The 21,931-nt window shown below is 41.4% G+C and overlaps 1 protein-coding gene across 1 annotated transcript in view; it reads left to right on the top strand.

The window, feature by feature from the left end:
• wdfy3 (WD repeat and FYVE domain containing 3) overlaps positions 1 to 21,931 on the top strand; it is a 178,009-nt gene that overhangs the window by 151,643 nt on the left and 4,435 nt on the right. The window contains exons 43-61 of the mRNA XM_083979941.1: positions 2,870 to 3,038; positions 4,366 to 4,529; positions 6,196 to 6,344; positions 7,987 to 8,107; positions 8,244 to 8,329; positions 8,799 to 8,879; positions 9,631 to 9,685; positions 9,798 to 9,917; positions 10,029 to 10,146; positions 10,872 to 10,978; positions 11,084 to 11,237; positions 12,242 to 12,333; positions 12,453 to 12,665; positions 13,832 to 13,973; positions 14,506 to 14,660; positions 16,809 to 16,967; positions 19,498 to 19,677; positions 20,404 to 20,586; positions 21,775 to 21,868. Coding sequence (XP_083836067.1) covers positions 2,870 to 3,038; positions 4,366 to 4,529; positions 6,196 to 6,344; positions 7,987 to 8,107; positions 8,244 to 8,329; positions 8,799 to 8,879; positions 9,631 to 9,685; positions 9,798 to 9,917; positions 10,029 to 10,146; positions 10,872 to 10,978; positions 11,084 to 11,237; positions 12,242 to 12,333; positions 12,453 to 12,665; positions 13,832 to 13,973; positions 14,506 to 14,660; positions 16,809 to 16,967; positions 19,498 to 19,677; positions 20,404 to 20,586; positions 21,775 to 21,868 — 2,542 coding nt within the window. The remainder of the gene's footprint in view (positions 1 to 2,869; positions 3,039 to 4,365; positions 4,530 to 6,195; positions 6,345 to 7,986; positions 8,108 to 8,243; positions 8,330 to 8,798; positions 8,880 to 9,630; positions 9,686 to 9,797; positions 9,918 to 10,028; positions 10,147 to 10,871; positions 10,979 to 11,083; positions 11,238 to 12,241; positions 12,334 to 12,452; positions 12,666 to 13,831; positions 13,974 to 14,505; positions 14,661 to 16,808; positions 16,968 to 19,497; positions 19,678 to 20,403; positions 20,587 to 21,774; positions 21,869 to 21,931) is intronic.

Below are 21,931 nucleotides of genomic sequence, written 5' to 3' on the forward strand. Positions count from 1 at the left end.
TCATCTTATCTTATCTTAACTTATCTCGTCTTATTTCATCTTATCTTATATTAATTTATCTTGTCTTATTTCATCTTATCTTATCTTAACTTATCTTATCTTATTTCATCTTATCTTATCTTATCTCGTCTTATTTCATCTTATCTTAACGTATCTCTGTTCCTCTACAGCCGGTGTTTTCTGTTTTATTCACATTTTATCTCCAGTCGATGTAACGGCAGAAAAAGCCAACTTGGTCAAGTTGTTCAGTTTTTAACGTGACAATAAGACGTTTTATGTGTTCAGTAAGTAACAACAGAAAACACAGACGCCTCATTAAAGCAAATAACTTATGTTATCTGATTATTATACGGGGTTGCTAATGATAATATTTAGAACAGCACATGAATACCAGTCACTATTTGGTTTTATTTAATACAAATTTTAAGAGTTAAGAGACAATTTTCCTAAAAGAAGACAATACAATATTTACAATAGAATATCACATAAATATCTTGATAATATTGTTATTGTGAATTCTTACAGCACAAACCCTCCCTCCCTTTTTTTTTAAATTTAAATTCATCTAAATAAAAACCTCACACTCAGAGAGATTCACATCCATGGACTCGTTGTCTCTCCTGAATTAGATTCAGTTGGACGAGCTCATCGCCGTCATGTGAGGAAGCCACAGCTCCTTTCTCCTGGCACGGCCCAGACACATTTAGCTTTGTTTGTTCTACAAATAACACTCCACCCCCCCCCCCCCCCCCCCCCCCCCCACATCCACATCCACCACCTCCTCCTCCTCCTCTCTGTTTACCTCCTCTTCACTCTGCACAGAGCACAGTCAGATTTGTGTCACTGTCACAGATTTAGCTGAAGAGTTGAGCTCAACAATCTCACACAATGATTTTGTAGTTTGTTTAGTAAAACATCAAGATTTTGATTTTACTTCAGTGTTTCCATTCTGTTTCCAAAACCAGGAGAGAAATGACAAGTTTTGAACAGAATAAAATATTTTCATAACATTAATATTTTAACCCTAACCCTAACCCTTATCTATTATCTTATCAATTCTCATTGGCTGAGGGAATAAAAGAGAAATGGGTTTGTTTGCATTAATAAAGCAGAAAGGACTGACCTGCCTGGAGAGGTTAACACTATAGACCACTGAGGATCCAGCTGTGCTCACAGGAGTTATTACTGTACAGTGTTTCATATTTCAATGTTTTCACACATCAAAATCAAATCAAATCAATCTTTATTTATAGAGCACCTTTCATACATGGGAATGCAACACAAAGTGCTTTACACACAGAAAAATAGAAACAGAAAAACAAATCTGTGTTTTTCTCACTAGTTATTGTTTTAATATAACTTTCATTTTTATATGTGAATCACGAATAAGCAAGCGCGAGAGAGAAAAGCAGGTGTAGTGTTTGCTTCGTTCTGACCCGAAAACACAGCGTGTGTTGTTTGGTTCAGAATCAGAAACGTGCACATTTGCAAAAAAAAAAAAAAAAAAAAGGTGGAATCGATAAACGGACACGCACACAATCCCAAGGCTCTCGATTCCCACCCTGACTTTTAAAGTGAAGGAGCGGTTCAGGTCGATGTGCTTCATTAGCGGTCTGAACCTCACACAGTCTCCTCCTCCTCCTCCTCCTCCTCCTCTTTACCTCCTCCAGCCCTCCTCCTCCTCCTCCTCTCCCCCTCTGGTTCCCCTCATCCCCTCGGCTCTGGCTCGGGTCCTTGAACGTGCTCAGGTGACGCCTGGTGTGGCTGCATGTTGTGTTGTGTTGCTGCGTGTGCGACGCCGCTGCAGCATCGTGTCTTTAACGTCTTAAAAAACTCTGATGATGAAGATTCCCTCCCTCCTCCTCCTCCTCCTCCTCCTCCTCCTCCTCCTGAGTGACGTCTGCTCAAACTTCACTTCCCTCAGACTTAATGAGGAGCTAAAGAGAATCAGATGTTTTCATGTGTATGAGCTGCACCTGGTGGAAAAATCCACCGCAGGTTCTTCACCTGTGGTTTTGTGGTGACTTTGCAGTTTCGTTGTTTTGTTTTTTTCCTGCCAGTTTTAAAGGGATAGTTCAACATTTTGGCAAATTGGCCCATTGTCATGATCCCTATAGTCATAGCAGTAGGTTCATTACCTTTAATTGTCGGTGCAAGCTATTTTTAGAACGGCGGAGCAGAGCCGCGAGCTGCTCAGAGCTACGCTACGGAGGCTAATGGGATTTCTTGGTTTTCCTCATCAAACTCATCAAATACACAATCCAACAACTCCACAACGCTCTGGTGGACAAGTTGTGACCTGCACATTCACCACGCTATGAGATAATAACAGAACGTTACCAGACAGAGTTGTTTTAGAGGGAAATTCATGCAAAACCACTGATGTGTGTTGCCTTCAGGGACAGTTTTTCATCAAGCAGTCTCTGTATTTACCTCTAAAACAACTCTGTCTGGTAACGTTGTGTTATTATCTCATAGTGTGGTGAATGTGCAGGTCACAACTTGTCCACCAGAGCGTTGTGGAGTTGTTGGATTGTGTATTTGATGAGTTTGATGAGGGAAACCAAGAAATCCCATTAGCCTCCGTAGCGTAGCTCTGAGCAGCTCGCGGCTCTGCTCCGCCGTTCTAAAAATAGCTTGCACCGACAATTAAAGATAACAAACCTACTGCTATGACTATAGGGATTATGGCAATGGGCCAATTTGCCAAAATGTTGAACTATCCCTTCAAGTAATGATGAACTAACAGTGTTAGGTTTACTTCCTGTGCGGTGGGCCTGCTCATTATGCTGAAACACAGATAGAAAAGAAACCACAGACAAAAACATGATAATAAAACACCTCCTTCTTCTTCTTCCTGCCTTCCCAGAAGCCTTTGCGGTACCGGCGGGCCATCAGCTACGACAGTAAGGAGTACTACGTGCGGCTGCTGTCAGGAAACCCCGGCATGTACCAGCACTCAGTGGAGCACAGCACGGAGGGAGAGACCACGCTGCACGAGCCCGAGCACGGAGAGGACACCATCGCCAGGGTCAAAGGTCAATACACACACACACACACACACATTTCACTGTCTCCATGATGTGTTTCCTGAATTTTAGTAGTTACCTCCTTTTTCCACCAAGCTGGTTCCAAAACAGCAGCTTTTTTTTTTGTAATTTAAACTTTTATTGGAAGCCAGAGAGACACAGATGATACAGGCCTGATGTGACTAAATCAAGTTAGTCATATAGTCACCAATGCAAGTTTCCATTTCCATAAAATAAGAAAACTAAATGGGGGGAAAAACGGACACATAAAAAACAGGAGAATTATTATAAATATAGTATAAATAGATACATGAATTTAGTGGGGAAGGAATAACAGAAGAAAAGGGAAAAGAAAGAAAACAAAGGGGCAAGGCTGTACAGAGATCATATTTCCTCAGTAGTTCAGAGGGAGGAGGGGATACACACAGAAAATAATTACAGTCCAGGCGACGTGTACAGTTTGTTAAAGCTTAAATCAACCAGAGGATCTTTCAGGGTCCTCTGGAAAATTGGTAACCTGCGTATCCTATTAATTATTTCCCTCCATACTGTAAGAGCTGTTCCTCGTTAGACATTTCTAGGAGGTTCAAGGTGGCTCCCTCCACGGAAACTGTCTCCAAGAACATTTGCGGGACATGTTCAAGCTGGAGGAACAGCTTGATTTTAAACATACATTTGCATGGCTAAGTTTAAAACAAATGTATATTTCTGTTGCATGGCGTTCGTAAAGCAAAAGTTGTACAAGTATATTTCAGTTTAAGAAGATGTTTAAAAAAGAAAAAAATAAGTGCCTACAAAAAAGAAGGAGAAAGAGAAAAAGAAGGGGAAAAAAGAAAAGATAGATGTTTGTTGTTTGTTTGTTCTCTTGTTACTATTATATGTACTTTCATCATCTTTAATTTTCTGAAATGGTGTATGATATTGGTGTTGACACTAAGCCAATATGTACATCATGTAAATATGTGCAATCAGGTGAATTACTGTATGTAAACCATGAATGGAATAAATCGAAATGAAATTAAAGAGGAACTAAGCAGGATTTCTCCTTACTGTGGCTATGCTACATTTTTACCTTAATTAAAAAGCTCCGGAGTAATTGTGATCGTTAACTTAACTACATGACTTGTGACTTGTTATGACTTGTATTGATTTTTTGCCAGCTTCGTTGTAAACAAATGCACATGGCAAAGAGGAGCGTTAGTAAAACAGCGGAAAAGCCACTGGACTTGCATAGTTCCTCTTTAAATGAATGTTTGAAGCCATCTTCCTTACCGGAGAACTGATTTAAAAAAAGAAACAGTTTACATCCCGGTCTCTGTGCCTCTGTGGTCTCCAGGTCTGGTGAAGGCTCCTCTGAAACGGTCCCGGTCCACGGCGGACGGCGCCGACGAGGACAGTCAGGACCAGATCCAGGAGCAGCTGCTGGAGTCGGGCGGCCCCGAGGAGGAGCAGAGGACGGACAACACGTCGCTGCTGCGCCTCCTGGAGGAGGGAGAGAAGGTCAGAGGACACTCGTCACTTCAGTGCCGTCTGTCTAAAATGTGTTTATAAATGATGAATTCAGTATTTAATATTTAACTAATGCTTAATAGTGTGAACTTATTATAAAGTGTTACCTAGTTTAGCTTTTTTTAAATATCCTCCAGCTGCAGCATTGAACATTATGAACATGAAAATACAACAAAGTGATAGTTTCACTCTCATGATGTAAACAACAGATGCTTCACATCACAGCTGAGAGTTTCTCATCATGAAGCTGAAATTAAATCAACTTTGATTTTTATTCACCAACAGTGGCGGCTGGTGCTAAAATAAATTGGGGGGGCGTCAGATAAATAAGATAAATAAAGAGCATTGCTGACTTCACATCCAGCCAGCTGTGTTGTTGCATGACACAGACTGGAGAAGCGTTGTGTAACTCCGTCCACGGTCACTTGCCTGCTGCTGGATTTTTGAGTCAGGTTGCTCCGGTCCAAGCTCCTTTATCCTTTTTTTTTTTTTACTCCAGCGAACGCCTCGTGAAAGGATTATTTCGTAAAGAAACAACTGATTTTTCTTTTGCTGCGGCCGCCGCCATTGTCTCCTGTCTTGTTGTTGTGTGTCTGCTCCGTGTGCACGCGGGTGCGTCTGTAACTGTTTGAGTGACAGGCACGTCTCCGCTGCCAGGGGAGTGACATTGATTGACAGGTCAGGTATCATGAATCAAAAAATGACGAAAAAATTACCCAAACGCGCTGATTGGCCACAGGCGCAGAGAGCTGGAGAATCTTTAAGTAACTAATTAGAGACCAGCATGAAGTCACATGGAAGCCAAAAGTTTAAGAGCCCACATACACACTCATTAGGCCGGCGCCCCTCGCTATTGAAATGTATAAAACAACCTAGAATAAACCCAATATCAATCAATCAAAAACTTTATTTATCCCCAAGGGGCAATTAAAAGCAGCATGTAGAGCAGCAAGCTTAAGTTAAAAAACAAAAACAAGAAAATAAATATAAAATAATAAATTCATAATTATTTTATATTTATTTTCTTGTTTTTGTTTTTTAACTTAAGCTTGCTGCTCTACATGCTGCATTTAAGCCGAAGCTTCGTCCCCTCTGCTATAACAGAACTAAATAGATTGCGTCGCTAAATGTGTGTTCCTGTTTAATGTGTATGGGTGGGTGATGTAATGTATGTATTTATGTATCTTGAGGTTGTGTGTGGCGTACGGGGGTGAAAACAAGTTTCCTTGCAAAGGACAAATAAAGCTGAATCTGAATCTAATTGCCCCTTTGGGATAAATAAAGTTTTTGATTGATTGATTGATTGATTGATTGATTGATTGATTGATTGATTGATTGATTGATTGATTGATTGATTGATTGATTGATTGATTGATTGTGGATTTATTCGGTTATATGGAATGGAAAGGCTTACAAATTTTAAAGTACAACCCACTGTATGAGTGAACAGTGAACAGATATGGTAATTACTTTTTATTATGTAATTTATGTTTACTGTGTTTACACTTCTTTCCTGAAAGTTTGATGGGGGCCGCCACTGTTCACCAACATGTCAAAGATCTAAACTCTTATAATCCTCTGTTACGTTCATAGCATCATCTTGATCTCATGTCCTCCTCATGTCGTCCTCCTCATGTCGTCCTCCTTCCTGTCTCAGATCCAGCACATGTACCGCTGCGCCCGCGTCCAGGGTCTGGACACCAGCGAGGGGCTGCTGCTGTTCGGTAAAGAACACTTCTACGTCATCGACGGCTACACCATGACGGTGTCCAGGGAGATCAGGGACATCGACACGCTGCCGTCCAAGTACGTCCACACGTCCACACGTCCTCTCTGTCCGTCTCTAGCCGTGTTTCCATCCAAAGTGATTTGAATTACTGGGAAATGCACATTAAAATAAATTAGCAATTTGAACACATTAGCGCGATTTAGCGCATAATTACCGTCACAGCACAACCTGTCCGTGTGTAATGTATAGCCTAATAGCTTGTATTCTGTATATTTTACTACTTTTATGTTATGTGTAGGGACTACAGATGGAAATTAGCTGGGAGCTAAATCTGGTGCAACCATCTTTTCATTTTTTCCTTTAAATGATTAATGTAATTGCACATTGTCCCTTATTAAACTAATAAACTAAACTAAACTAAGTGTGTGTGAGAGAGAGCCACGGCCACCAAAGACTTTATATGGGAAACGCTGGATGTGCTGGTTGATAAGTTTCGTTTTTACTGAGGAGGAACTGACGAACTGTGCAGTGGAAAGGGGCAAAGTCATGGTAGCTGGTAGTGTAAACCCTGCTTTACATTGTTTTAACGTATAAAAGAAAAAAAACGTCATTATGAAGGTGTGGGGGCTTTTGTTTTGCCGTGGCGGTGCGTCACAATCAATTACATGTAGCGGAAACCCTGATGTTGTTGTCTTGTGAGTGAGTGAACTGCAAACACGGGAGCAGATGGGGTGAAAGTGCGCTACGTCGTCACACTTAATTCGAATACAGCTGTTTCCATCCCTTCTGAATCAACCAAAACCCGGCCATAGCGAACGTATTTCAGTTTGTGCGAACAGGGGATTTTAGTTTAGAATTACAGCGTTTCCATCATCATTTTCCGATGCGATACATCTAGATGCATCTAAACACGCTGATGGAAACGTGACTTCTGTCACCTGTAACGTCTTCGTCCTCGTTAACCCTGAGCCGAAGCTGCAGCTCACAGACGATGCGTTCACTGCCCTCCTCCCTCCTCCTCCTCCCTCCTCCTCCCCTCGGTTCAGGATGACATCATTGCTGTGGACACTGCAGAGGGATGATGTAATGCTGCTGGAGGAGCAAAGGAGCTCTTTACATGTTCTGCCTTTTAGGGAACTTTCTCTGTTCCTGCGCCGCTCCGCTGGAGTTCAGCCAGGAGAGGAAAAAGCTTTTCTCCCAACAGATGGCTGCTCCTGCTCCTCCACCTCCTCCACCTCCTCCTCCTCCTCCTCCAGCGTTTCACTCTCTGCACACACACACTTTTCCACTGTCGCTGCAGTTTGTCCAACACGACCGAAGAGTCAGAAAAAAACACAAAACTGAACAATTCGCTCATTTCTTACAGTTATATAAAGTAATTTTAGTTCAATTTAATTATTACCTGGATGAATTAAGTTAGTAAGTGTCAGATTAATAATTAAATTAAAGGGACATTGTGTAACTTCTCCTGTTATCTATTCACGAAAATCGATTATTTCGTTCAAAAGTCTGTTTTTCATTAATCAGTGATTTCATCATGTGAATGCAGCATGAAAAATACGATTGAGTTGCTTGAGATATACAACCGCAACGCTAGATGGGAGTAATTCCTACACAATGCACCTTTAAGTCAATTTTTACTAATTACTCGTCACCGTCGCAGATCTTGAAAATTGTTGATGGTTAAAAGTTAAAACATCACCATGTGTGTGTGTCCAGTTTGCACGAGGCGATCATCCCGCGCGGAGCCAGACAGGGTCAGAGTCAGCTGAAGAGAACCTGCAGCATCTTCGCCTACGAGGACATCAAGGAGGTTCACAAGAGACGCTACCTGCTGCAGGTCAGTACGCACACACACACACACACACACACACACACACACACACACACACACACACACACGCACACACACACACATTATCTCTATGCAGCCTCTGTGAGACTTTATCAAACATGTGTGTGTGTGTGTCTTTCAGCCGATGGCGGTGGAGGTTTTCTCGGCCGACGGGAGGAACTACCTGTTGGCCTTCCAGAAAGGAGTTCGCAACAAAGTTTACCAAAGGTACAAACACAGTTTCTCCTGCTGATTCAGGATCAGATTTATTTCATCACTTAATCATCACAAACATGATGGATAAAAACAAAACAATAGAGGACACGTTGGACACAGAATTAGTTTGTTGTTGTTGTACCTTGTAAGTTGTTTTTGAAAGGTGCTATATAAATAAAGTTATCATTATTATTATTAATATTATTATGATTATTATTATTATGTGTACTTAAAGAAGAAGAAGGCGGCACAACGTGATGATGTCATTAAGAAAGGGCCAGTCAATGAAAACTGAGGTTTCTGTTTCTGCTGTTTTTATCCAGAGGATTTGAACGATGATGCAGAATAACTGCGCTCAGCTCAAATGAGCGCGATCAGGCAATGTCATAATTGTGACAATTCTGTTATAATAAACTGTATCTGCATCTTCTGATTTACTGCTCATGTAGGTTTCATGGTTCTTCTCTCCCTCTCTCTGCAGGTTCTTGGCCGTGGTGCCTTCACTGGCCGACAGCTCCGAGTCGGTTTCGGGCCAGAGGCCGAACACCAGCGTGGAGCAGGGGTGAGACCTGAGACCTGGTCCTCCTTCAGACTTTTAGTCTTTTTTAGACTTTTTAGACTTTATTTATTTGCACATACTATACAATAGAACAAAAACATTTTACTTATCTCTCTTACTAATGAGAAAGATACGGGGGGAAAAAAAGAAAAATGTGCAGGTGATGTCTCTCACATGACCTCACCTTGACCTAACAAATAATTTAAACAAAGTAAAGAAATAACATTCACATACCTTGTGCAAGAGGAGTTTCATTTATAGTTCTAGTTACCTTTATTTAAACTCGTTAGTACACTGAGGCAAGCCTCGTTTACAGTGCAGACGAGAGTACAAAGCAAAACAAACAAAACACAGAACAGATATACACAATAAAAAACAGTAAAGGACAGAACAGAAAACAACAGAGGAAACAATTACAAACGGAAGACAGGGAATTATTAATTAATAATTTGAAGTGATTGAATGGGACAAATGAGTTTAACTTAAGAGCTAGTTGTAGATGATTCCAGATGTGTGGGGCATTAGCATTTAGACCAGACCATGGTTTCTGTCCTCTGGTCGACTCATCTGCAGATATTACTTTTTTATTTTTGATAAATAATGGGACCTGTCCTCTGTCTCTTTTAATTATTTCTCTGTTTCAACCTCCATTCTTCTATTATTATAATAATTATAATAAATCAAGATAAAGACAAATTAACAGCTCTTTTCCACATGACACTCACTAAATCTTGACCCTTGTCTCCGTGTTCAGGTCGGGTCTCCTCAGCACGTTGGTCGGTGAGAAGTCAGTGACTCAGAGATGGGAGGTAAGAACCTCGACTCTTCATCATCATCATCATACTGTACCTGCAGCTGTGATGTGTGTGTGTATATATACAGTGTGTGTGTGTGACGTGTTAGTGTGTGTTGTGTTTCCAGCGAGGAGAGATCAGTAACTTCCAGTACCTGATGCACCTGAACACGCTGGCCGGTCGCTCCTACAACGACCTGATGCAGTACCCCGTCTTCCCCTGGATCCTGGCCGACTACGACGCCGAGGTCACACACATGTCTCCTCTCTTTGTTGTTGTTGTTGTTGAGTTATTGTGTTGCCATGACAACAAACTCTATATAATATGTGTTTTTTGTTTTTTTGTTTTTAATAACCAGGAGTTGGATCTGAGCAACCCCAAGACGTTCCGCAACCTGGCGAAGCCGATGGGCGCTCAGACCGACGACAGACTGACGCAGTACAAGAAGAGATACAAGGACTGGGAGGATCCCAACGGTAAGAGGAGGAGGAGGAGGAGGAGGAGGAGGAGGAGGAGGAGAGATGGAGTAAAATTAGATGTTTGGAAAGATTCATGAATATAACGACGCAAAAGCTAAATAAAAACAGGCGTATAGAGAGGGGGTTTAGGTTTCAGGGTAAAAAAATATGAATTTTCAAATTTGAAGTTGGAAAATTTATGAGAAAAAGAGTCAGATATTCTCTTCTATTACAAAGTCAGACATTTAAAAAGAGAAAACTCACAGATTTAGGAGGAAAAAAGCTCAAAGTTTTGCAGGAAAAAAGTTCAAATTTTTAAGAAATATGCAAAACAAAATGCATAAGTTTTTTCTCATTGATTTGAGATTTTAAACTTGAACATTCAGAGACTTCATTTTAGGAAGTTTTGCCCGATCTTCCTGCTTTTTTTTTTTTTTCTTGCAATGTCTCCAAAATCTCAAACCAGCCAGAGATTTACGTTTACATGCACAGCTTAATCGAGCTATGCTCAAAATTCAAATTTTGGCGTCTAATCGGACTTCTGTCCCAGTTTACACGCAACTGAGAAAATCTAATAACCGACTCCGAGAACTACGTTTACATTCACTCAGTTGTCCAGTTCTAGTCGGATTAAGGCAATAATTTGGTTTTCTCAAGTGTCATATAAACGTACTGAGAGTCTATGGACGTTTCACACCCTAAACCTCTTTTATTTGTGTGTGTGTGTGTGTGTGTGTGTCCAGGTGAGACTCCGGCCTACCACTACGGGACTCACTACTCCTCAGCCATGATCGTGGCGTCCTACCTGGTCCGCATGGAGCCGTTCACACAGATCTTCCTCCGACTGCAGGTTCGACGTTGGGGATTTTTTCTTTTTTTTAACATTTATTAAGGAAAATGTTTAGTTTTCTATCGTAACTTTTGGCTCTGGTGGTGTTTTGTTTTCTTTCCTCAGGGCGGTCACTTCGACCTGGCCGACAGGATGTTCCACAGCGTGCGTGAAGCCTGGAACTCGGCCTCCAAACACAACATGGCCGACGTGAAGGAGCTCATCCCCGAGTTCTTCTACCTGCCCGAGTTCATGCTCAACTCCAACAACTTCGACCTGGGTCAGTAGCTGGCTTTACAGTAGAGGAGAGGAGAGTAGAGCTTTATTCATTCCTGCAAGGAAATTGAAATACAATATCAGGGAGCTAATCACAAAAAAACAGAAAACAACGGCCACTTCCAATTCATCCAAATGAGCACAAACTAACATAGAGCATAGACAACACAAGGTCATACCATACAATAAGTTAAAATAAATTCAAGTGCAAGTTAAAAAATAATTAAAATTCATCTTAAAATTGCAGTCTGTAACCATTGTAGTGGTTTTCACTCAAATTTTTTTTTAAAAAGCACAATTGCTATTTGCAGGTGTTTCCATTGAAAGGTGTTTTTTGTGAATGAGTCGTAGTTCTGGTAAAGCCTAAAGGTCTGGCCGCTGTAACAGAAGGAACTATTGTTTGGTTCTTCAAAGGGACGTGTTAGTGTGTGACACCGCTTCAGTTATTATCAGACTGAACCTCATACACCTCAGTTTTATTTAAATAACCCAGTTGGGTGGAAACGGTACAAAGTGTGTAGCCTACTCTTCTTGTGAATGAAGAACAGACTTTTAACAGCGACATACAGCACAGAGCTGTAGTGAGCCTGGTTTAAAACAAAAACATGTTTTTGCGTTGTTCTATGATAAGTCTGTTATAATTTTGAAGCATGTGACATTTCATACAAAAGGCAGAGCCACGGACTACACATCTTTAAAGGGATAGTTCAACATTTTGGCAAATTGGCCCATTGCCATATAGTCATAGCAGTAGATTCGTTACCTTTAATTGTGGAGCAGAGCCGCACTGCTACTGCTATGACTATATAGGGATTATGGCAATGGGCCAATTTCCCAAAATGTTGAACTATCCCTTTAAATCTAACTTCAAATTATGATTTAAAACACCATACCCAATCTTAAACAACTATATTCTATACTCTCACTTTCTTAAATATAAATTGAGTTCAAATAAAATGTAGCATAAAAATATCTGCCTCCTCCTCTTCCTGTTTTTCGACCAATCAGGTGCGAAGCAGAACGGCACCAAACTGGGCGACGTGATCCTGCCGCCGTGGGCCAAGGGCGACCCCCGAGAGTTCATCAGGGTCCACAGAGACGTACGCACACACACACACCACACACACACAGACAAACACACCACACACACACCTGAGAGCGGTCTGGTTGACAGCGAACTCTCTGACTCCGCCCCCTCTCCTCCCTCTCCTCCAATCAGGCGCTGGAGTGCGACTACGTGTCGGCTCACCTGCACGAGTGGATCGACCTGATCTTCGGCTACAAGCAGCAGGGCCCGCCGGCGGTGGAGGCCGTCAACGTCTTCCACCACCTGTTCTACGAGGGTCAGGTCGACATCTACAACATCAACGACCCGCTCAAAGAGACCGCCACCATCGGCTTCATCAACAACTTCGGACAGATCCCCAAACAGGTCGGTCACCGCCACCGCCACCGGCCGCTGCTGCTGCTGCTGCTGCTGCTGCTGCTGCTTCTAATCTGATGCTCACACTGCTGATGTTAAAGGGATATTGTGTAACTTCTCCTGTTATCTATGTCGTCCGTCTGCCCAATTTCACATGAATGCAGCATGAAAAATACGATTGAGTTGCGTTAGATGGGAGTAATTCCTACACAATGCACCTTTAATACAAGGAAACTAGTTTCAACTTTAGACAATGCCTTTTTTTCCCAATTAACATCACTGCTACAACGACCACTTATAATATTAGATTTACGGTCGAGACTGCTGCTGCTTTTTATGCTGATGCTAATAGAAGGAAACTAACTTAAACTTTAAACTGAGCCGTCTTATGATGTCAACAGGTCGGCCGCCGTCACCGGCCGCCGCTGCTGCTTCTGCTCTGATGCTCACGCTGCTAATACAAGGAAACAAGTTTCAACTTTACTGCTTTTAATAATAATTATTATTATTATAGCTTTATTTATACAGCACCTTTAAAAACACAGGTTCACAAAGTCCTAGAAACAACATGTGACATGTGACCTGATCCAGCAAAATGAGTCGCAGTGACCCACATTTCAAATTTGAGATTTTTGGTATCAATGGAAAGATTAGAAAATAAGCTTTAAAATGAGACCCTATAGTCAAAGTCATACATTGGATGGTTTGAATTATGGTCTTCCACTCTCTTTTTCCAATTGAAAACCTGAGAAAACTGCGTTTAAAGAATAAAGAACGTCAGCGGAGGAATACCTCACTTCTGTTCCTGTACCACGTGATTACACGCACCCTATACGGTCCCTTGTTGTCATAAAGGCACTGTTCAATGACCTTTCGGAAAGCGGAGAATCTCACGATTCAGATGCATTTACAGCTCGTCTCTATCATCAACGGTTCAGAAGTTATTTAATGTTGTGCTCGTCTAGAGGGTTAAAAGTTTCAAGTCAACTTTAATCATCATTTACCTGCCTTTTCTCATTTATCTGGACTATGAAACGTTGGGAGATTGTTTTTGAATGTAAAAGAAAGATTTTTTATTGGTTTTCCATGTTATCAGCTGATTAGAGCGAAGGCCTACTGCAAAATGTTGGATCACATCGTTAACTTGCGTGTGTATGTGTGTGTGTGTGTTCCAGCTGTTTAAGAAGCCACATCCTCCCAAACGTGTTCGCAGCAAAGCGAACGGCGACGTAGCGAGCGTTCCTCCCAGCTCCAGCAGCGACAAGATCTTCTTCCATCACCTGGACAACCTCAGACCTTCACTAGCGCCGGTCAAAGGTTCGGCTGCACGCACACACACACACACACACACACACACACACACACACACACACACACACACACTGACACTCAGCTTGTAACCCTTGTAACACTGAATTTGGAAAGTCTATCCATAATTCATCTTATTTTACCTCCAACTGCTCCTGTTTTTAACACTAAACTTCTCTGTTTTCAGTTTATCTTTGTCACTTTACTTTTTTGTATTTCGGATTTCGGATATGCTTGTGTCTCAAAGGAATTTTAAATGGAAAATTAATTTATTATTAAATCGAATTTATTATTAAATCGATTTAAAATTCCTTTGAGATACTATGACCTGGACAAATGAGAATATGCACAGGCTCATATGCTTGTGTATGTTTCAAACATTTTGTGTTTTTGTGTCTTGTCCTCAAATGTGTCTCGGCTATATTGCAAATGAGGTTTCTCCACAATATATTTCCGAGTTTAAATAAATGTTATAATAATAAATAATCATAATAATAACCTGATTTATTATTATTATCCGGCCGGTCTCTCCTCCCCTCAGAGCTGAAGGAGCCGGTGGGTCAGATCGTCTGCACCGATAAGGGCATCCTGGCCGTGGAGCAGAACAAAGTCCTGGTTCCTCCCACCTGGAGCAAGACCTTCGCCTGGGGCTACGCCGACCTCAGCTGCCGCCTGGCCAACTACGAGTCCGACAAGGTCAGTTACCACACACAGACTGCTGCTGCTGCTCCTCCTCCTCCTCCTCCTCCTCCTCCAGGCTGCAGACCTCCTCCTCTTGAAGCTGCAGGTTCCAGTGAATCGTTGCTCACTGTTTCCCTCTGCTGGTGGTGGAGAAACTGTTACTGTGCTCGAGTCTCAAAAATATAAATTCAGTTCATCGTATAGATTAAAAGTGTAACTCTTAAATTTACAGGCAGCTCATAAAGTCATAAAGTCTAGAAATAGACTAGAAATAAAGGTCAATTTCATAGTAATGTGGAGAAATAAAGCCAAGAAATAACAATTGAAAGCATGAGCATCATGTGTAATCTTTAGCCTTTATGGAAAACATGATATTACATTGAAATTGACGGTTATTTCTAGTCTATTTCTTGACATTATTACATAATTACCATGTAATTAGCGGCCTGTACTGTAAATTAAAGGGTTACCATTAACTCTTTCGCGACCATTGACGAGTTAACTCGTCACAGCCTGCCGAACGTTCACGACCATTGACGAGCAAACTCGTCAAAACCGTTTTTTTTACAGATTACGATAATAGACACTCTGAGGTACCCTGTGTGTGAATATGGTAGTCCTCTGATATGTAAAACTGTTTTAAACTAAAATCAAAACATAATATTTTTTATAAACTGTGTGATCTTGGTTTTGTTTGAGTAATCGTTCTCCTTGAATGCTGCTGTGGGGACGGCGTGCAGCGCTGTGCGGCTGTCGGCTACAGTGTTGCCACTTTCTCGCTGAATCTGGCGACTTTCCAAACCCTCTTTTGACAAAAGCGACCGACGACAAATGTGGCGACTTTTACCGGTGCTGTTACAAACGTTTATGGTTTGGAGACTCGGATCTGAAAGCCCGTTATCACAGCTGTTTTCACGGTGCAGCGGAGCGGGCGCTCTGCAGCGGGGGCTGTGACCGGCCGCCCCCGCCACAGAGCACTCATCGCCGGCCAGTCACACAGCAGTGTCCCGGAGCTGCTGCGCTGCAGCCAGAGACCCACACCGCTGCACCGCTGCTCTCCAGGCTGCCACACCCCCCAGATATGCCTACAAATATATTTATTTAGCCGTAGAAATGATTTGGGAGACATGCCACACTGCAGAGTAGCGGTAAAATGAGCAGATTGCCACTTGACATAAAAGTGCGTTTTTCTCTGAAACTAGAGCGGGAGCTCCGTTTTTGGAGAAACCCAGCTCTCTTCTTCTACTTCGTCCTCACGAACGAAACGGCGGAAAAACTCGCCGTTTTTTCGTGGAGCACGTTGTAAAGTCACTCTTCAACCACGTGAAGACCGTTTGTTTCTAGGTGATGTACAGAGTTCGGTTCGACGTGAGATAAAAGGTAAACAAATAGCCAAAAACATGTGGTCCTGAGCGGATGTGCTGAGGAATTAGTGTGGTCGCGAAAGAGTTAAAAGTACAGTGTTAAGTCAATGCATTGATACACTACCAGTTAAAGGTTTGGACACACCGTCTCATTCACTGGTCTTTCTTTATTGTTATCCCTTGATCTTCATGATAGATTCATAATGAAGGAACACATAAGGAGTTGTATAGTGTATTAAAAGTGTTTAGTGTCTTCAGTTTGAATCTCTCAATGTAGAAAGTGTGACCATGCATTTGACTGGTAGTGTAGATGATAAATAAATGAAATAATATGTGTAAATGTATAAAATGCACTCGTTAGGACCGAAGTAATGAGACGGATCTGAATATTAAATGATGTTTTGCACCTTCTCGATGCTGCAGCTTCATTTCAAACCAAACTCTGCAACAAAGACGTCGACACAAGTTGTCGTTTCATTCAGGAGCTACATATTATACAAGTTAATCATAAAACTGTAGTTAAAATTTAAAAAAAAAAAAGAGCAACAGAGAGAAAAAGAGATTAAGAATTCAGCATGAGAAGAAAGAAAATTTGTCTTGTTATTATTTAAATGTCAATAATTTAACAGTTTGATGCTTTTTCAGATCAACTTCCTTTATTCTAAAGTTCCTTTGTAGCTTGATTACGTCTGTTCTTGTCTACAAACATCAACTTCCTGTCCAGATCGTTTTTATCTCCTTGTAGCTTCAGGTTCAGAGCTCCATCTTTAACTTTATGAATCCGTCTCTGTGCTTTCAGGCGCTGGTGGTGTACGAGTGTCTGTCGGAGTGGGGTCAGATCCTCTGCGCCATCTGTCCCAACCCCAAACTGGTCATCACCGGCGGCACCAGCACCTCCATCTGCGTGTGGGAGACGGGAACGTCCAAGGAGCGCGCCAAGTCGCTCGCACTCAAACAGGTGACGGCGCCGCTCAGTCAGTCCGGCTCCTTCTAAATAAAATACCTGTACTGAAGCACACCTTGCCACAAACTCGAACACATGGAAGGAATTTAAGTGGAAAGTAGTTACCAGGTTCTTCAGAACACCAGCAATTGATAGATATCACGTGACGTCACACAGCGTTCGCAGCCGGTCACAGCGCCATCTTGGGTACCAACTTCCAAAGGCAGTCTATGGGCTGTGACCTAATACATCCATGGCTGTGACATCAAATCTCACAAAAATAGTGGATAAACCTTTTTTTATTACATGGCTCTATTGAATGTCGTATTCCGATAATTTATTGATATTTCTGATATTTATTTACATCTTGATTTTGCATTTAACAGTCTGTTATTCCTGTTTAACAGATCGTTGCTAAGTAAAATACACTAGGTAGGGACGCGGCTCTGATCAGCGCAGCACAGAAAAGAGAAACTATGCAGGATATTTACTTTGTTTCATTTTTACCGTCATTAAACAGCTTGGGAGACATGTACGCCAAGGGAGGCTGCCTCACTCTACTGAGTGTGAGCGGCACGTACGTTCATTTCGTGAATTGTAAACACAGACGCCCCCTCGGTTTTAGCGTCCAGCAGTTTAGCGGCTAATTCAACCGCAGTGATGGATAACTGTACCGGAGAGGCTCCACAACTTCATGAGCTTCATTTGAGGAATAAACGGCAGCTTTTACCTGACGGGAGACCGACGCCTGAGCTACGGTAGCTAACAGCTAGCAGCTAACAGCTTTTACCTACTTTTTCTCTCTCCCTCCCTCCCTCCCTTTCTTATACACGCACACACACGGCCCAGGTTGCCTGTCATATCTGTTGTAAACCTTGTAATAACAGCTTGTTGAGTACAGTTAACACTATTGTTGCTTCGGTTTGAGTGTGGATTAATAGTTTACGGTTTGTTTAATGTGAGTGGTGGTCATCGCGTCCTGATGAGTTGGGTTTTAATAACAGCTGATAACGTAACTGTGTAGATGGCGTGGATTGTGATGAGAAGGTGTTGCACATATTTTAAGACTTATCTGTGCAAACCATTGTGCAAAACCTGTTTGTTGTGCCTTTTTGCGTGATAAGATGATTTGCCGAATTCTTCTTCCATTCCTGCAGCCTTTTGTCTCAATGTTAACGATGGCAAAATGTCCAGATATTTTATTACTTTATGAAAATAAATGTCTGTGAGTTTAAAAAAAAAAAAAAAATTGGGCTACGCATTTTTGATTTGATTTGGCTTTTCGTGTAGGGTTAAACACATATAAGTAACAGGAGAGAGACAGTGAGCGAGAGAGAGAGAGACGAGGAGAGAGAGAGAGAGAGAGAGAGAGAGGTCCACTGGGTGAGCTAGATTAACTTTTAACGGGAGAGAGAGCGGCGCACCGCGCTGTCAAAGCTCGTCTCAGCAGAAAGGTGCTGGAGGTGTGTGCTTTCAAGGCAAGGTCATCAAAATGAGAAATATCCATATCCAAACTACATCAGGCAGCAGTCATTTCTGGTCAGAGAGGATGTGGCTGCACTGAGCTGAATAGAGGTTAACCATGGATGTATTATATTAACGAGGTTAACTCAGTGTTCGGTACCCAGCATGGCGGCGGCCCGGTGGAACGCATCGTGACGTCACCTACTGATAAGTATCTATAACATCTAAGATGGGACCAGCACATGGTAGCTCATGCTGGAGGAATTGCGGCACTGAGAATGCCAATCACACCCATATATTCTGGCTGTGTCCCAAATTGAGCCTATTCTGGAAGGATGTTTTTGATGCTCTCAGAGAGGTTTTCAAACAGGATATTCCACACACCCCTATAATAACGTTATTGGGAGCAATTCCTGAGGGTATAGAAGGAAGGGATGTGAAATATCTCTTAAACATTTTGCTCACAGCAGCATTAAAATGCATAACCATCAGGTGGCTAAAGCCAGATCCTCCTACTTACAATGTATGGATCCAGAAAATATGGGACATTTACCAGATGGAGCAAATTACATATTCATTAAGACTTCAAAAACCTATTTTTATTAAACGATGGAAACCTGTCGTAGCTCTGCTAATACAATAAGTTTGTAGCATTAGACCCTTGATCAAGTACACACATCACACATCACCATCACATCATGTAATTTGATACCTAGAGTGGATTTCTCTCCCTTTTATTTATTTATTTATTTTATTTATGAATTCCTTTAAATTATTATTAACAATATTGCCATTCTTTGTATTATATTCCATAATTTATCTTCCTTTATTTTTTATTTTTTCTCTTTCTCTCACTTTGGATCTGTGTAATTGATTTTATGTTTTATTTGTTGTTTTGTTGCGCTGCTTTAAAAAAAAATGTACATAAAGGGAAATGATTATGTCGTAATAATGTTGTCAAAATAAATAAAAATTAAGTTCTAAAAAAAAAAAAAAGAAAACCTGCTTTTAAAAAGAGAAACTCTGAGGTTGTTTCTGCTCTCGGTGTCTGACGGCATCTCGTTTTGTTCGGTTGTCGTAGGCGCTGCTGGGTCACACGGACGCCGTGACGTGTCTGACGGCGTCGTCGGCGTACCACATCGTGGTGAGCGGCTCGCGGGATCGAACCTGCATCGTCTGGGACCTCAACAAGCTGTCCTTCGTCACGCAGCTCAGGGGACACCGGGCGCCCGTCTCCGCCCTGTGCATCAACGAGCTGACGGTGGGCGGAGCTTCAACTTCTATAGATATACAGTTTATTATTATTGTTATTATTACAGGGTGCCCACGCGTCCTGGAAAATCTGGAAAATGTTTAAACAAATTCTTCAGTTATGAAAAACACATGGAAAATGAGAAAAACAAGTTAAATGTCCTGGAAAAGCTTAAAGGGATAGTTCACCCAAAATTCAAATTTCACTCATCTGAAACTTCTCCCAGCCCTTATTAGTCGACATGAGGGTGAGTAGATAATGAGTGAAATTTGAATTTTGGGTGAACTATCCCTTTAAGTTGTCCTGGAAAATGATTTATCACAGCTAGCAGAGCTCTATTTGACTTTTTCAGACCCTGCTAAGGATTTAGTTTCCAAAAAAAAAAACATGTTTGTGCTGTTTTATGATAAATGTGTCATAATTTCTTAGCATTTAAGAGATTGTTTCATAAGTTAGAGCTGTAAACTGCACATCTTTAAATCAGATTTCTGGGAGAGAGAATGAGAGAGAGGAATAAACATAGAAACAAACTGATTAAATTTACAAAATAAGGTACCACTGTAGAAAAGAGCACTTGAATGGGAGACAGGGGATGAATCAGTGTACGGCGTAAAAGCTAATGTCTGTTAAACTGTAGCAGCTGAAAATGTCTCTTTCAAGAGAAGAGTGGGAACACTGTATTATTATTATTATTCTAACTGGTGTGTGTGCGTGCGTGTGTATGTGTGCGTGCAGGGCGACATTGTGTCGTGTGCTGGCACCTACATCCACGTGTGGAGCATCAACGGCAGCCCCATCGCCAGCGCCAACACCTTCACCGGCCGCAGCCAGCAGATCCTGTGCTGCTGCGTCTCCGAGATGAACGAGTGGGACACGCAGAACGTCATCGTCACCGGGCACTCCGACGGCGTCGTCAGGGTAACCGCCACAGATGTTGCAATATCATTTTTCCCCTTCCCGATACCGATTCCGATGTCAATGCGTTATATATACGTATGTATATGTGTGTGTCACTGCAAAAACTCAAAATCTTACCAAGAATATTTGTCTTATTTCTAGTCAAAATGTCATTTCTAGTCAAAACAAATCTCATTATACTTAAAATAAGACTCATCACATTAAAAGTAGCTTGTTTTTAGACACTTTTTACTTCTTTTAAGCATATTTTCACTTAAAATAATCTGATAGTGGAGCAAGTTTTTCTTTCTTATTACAAGCACAAAAAAACTTGCTTTCACTGGCAGATTTTTCTACTTATTTCAAGTGAAACTTTGTTTGAAACAAGTGAAAATTAACTAAAAAACAAGTTCATTTTTAGGTGATGAGTCTTATTTTAAGTGGAAAGAGGTTAGTTTTGACTAGAAATGAGACATTTGGACAAGAAATAAGACAAATATTCTTGGAAAGATTTTGAGTTTTTGCAGTGTAGTACTGTATATACTGCTACGTCTGCGTGGATGTGATATTATAATATGATTATTATTCTGTACGGCCTGGTTCAGGTTAAACCCTTTGAAAATATGAGGGAAAGAAAGATATTTAACTTTCTTTTATTATCTAGTTTGACAGTCAGACACAACTAGAAACAACATAAATCTAGGAATAAATAAAATAAATCCTTCCAAACTGCTAAAATGCAGCCACAATGTTTGTTTTCACCAGCGTTCCTACGCAAGTATGGAAAGTATGGAATTAGATTTTATACATTTCCAGGTCTAGAAAAGTATGGAAATATGGTTCTTATCTGGGTTTGGTTTTATCTGAAGTTATTTGGGTTCATTATTTTGTATGTGCTATTAGCTACAATAGCCTGGAAATTAATTGGTGACGTAATGGCATACAAATTCAGAATAATGAGAACAAATGATTAATTGTATGATTTATTTACATGATACACATGTATTTACTCAAATGTCACAAATACTTTTTTCGGAATCGGAACAACTCTAGTAACAGCCTCCTCTGCCTTTAGCGCCGTATCCCATCATGCAAAAAGCAGAGATGATCAGTTTTACTCACAGGAACAAAAACAAACTCTGATGTAATTTCAGCTCGTTTCCTGAAAACCTGATTTTAATTAAATGTTTCCAATGATATTTGTTCCAGTTTTGGAGAATGGAGTTCCTCCAAGTCCCAGAAACCCCCGCTCCGGAGCCGGTGGAGCCCGACGTGCCGGACTGCTGCGGCGACGAGAAGATCGGTGAGAGTCTCTGAGACTGAAACAAAAGCAGAAAGCGACACACAACATCTCAGAAAAAACACA

Source organism: Trachurus trachurus (genome assembly GCF_905171665.1).
Source record: "Trachurus trachurus genome assembly, chromosome: 9".
Classification (NCBI taxonomy): Eukaryota; Metazoa; Chordata; class Actinopteri; order Carangiformes; family Carangidae; genus Trachurus; species Trachurus trachurus.